This window comes from Chaetura pelagica, unplaced genomic scaffold (genome assembly GCF_000747805.2).
Source record: "Chaetura pelagica isolate M959 unplaced genomic scaffold, ChaPel_1.0 scaffold222, whole genome shotgun sequence".
In the NCBI taxonomy this organism is placed as follows: Eukaryota; Metazoa; Chordata; class Aves; order Apodiformes; family Apodidae; genus Chaetura; species Chaetura pelagica.
In genome coordinates, this window is record NW_009952711.1 from 852,020 (window position 1) to 852,677 (window position 658).

The following is a 658-nucleotide window of genomic DNA, read 5'->3' on the forward strand; positions in this document are numbered from 1 at the left end:
CCCCCCTTTTTTTTTTTTTTTTTCCTTTAAATAGGATGAAAGAGAAATGAAGACAGAAATACGGAGAGAAAGGAAGGATGGAAACACGAAACGAAAGAAATAACTACAGACTGAAATTAAGAAAAAAACCACAACCCCAAAAGTTGATTGGAAGAAATAAATGCGTAAAAACAGAGACACCATTTTGGAGAAGGAAATAAAAGCAGAAACACAGAAACACTAAAAGAAAAGCTGAGGAAAAAAGTGAAAGGAAAGAAAAAGAAATAAAACCGGAATGACCGAAACAGAAACAAAACCGGTGGAAAAAAAAAAAGACAACTGATGAAACGGGGACATGGACCAATGAAAACAGTAAGAGACAGCAATCAGAGAGAAATAAACCCCAAGAAAAACAGGAGGACAGAAAGATATAAACGGAAAGAGAAATAAATTTTAAAAAAGCAGACAGACACATGGTGAAAGACAAAGGATGAAAAACGGTAACACGAGCAGAGGAAGAGGGAAGGGGAGAAAGGAACGGGACCAGCAGGACGAAATGAGATCCGCGGCGCGGCCAGACGGGAGGACGGGCACTCGGTAAGGGACGCGTCCGGCGGGGACCGGGAGCGCCGGGCACGAACGGGAGTAGCGGCACTGGCGATGCCACGGGCCGAGCGCG

The 658-nt window shown here is 44.1% G+C and overlaps 1 protein-coding gene across 1 annotated transcript in view; it reads left to right on the top strand.

Moving 5' to 3' along the window:
* ETFA (electron-transfer-flavoprotein, alpha polypeptide) overlaps nt 1-658 on the top strand; it is a 47,154-nt gene that overhangs the window by 4,190 nt on the left and 42,306 nt on the right. The window contains exon 3 of the mRNA XM_009994496.1: nt 493-624. Coding sequence (XP_009992798.1) covers nt 493-624 — 132 coding nt within the window. The remainder of the gene's footprint in view (nt 1-492; nt 625-658) is intronic.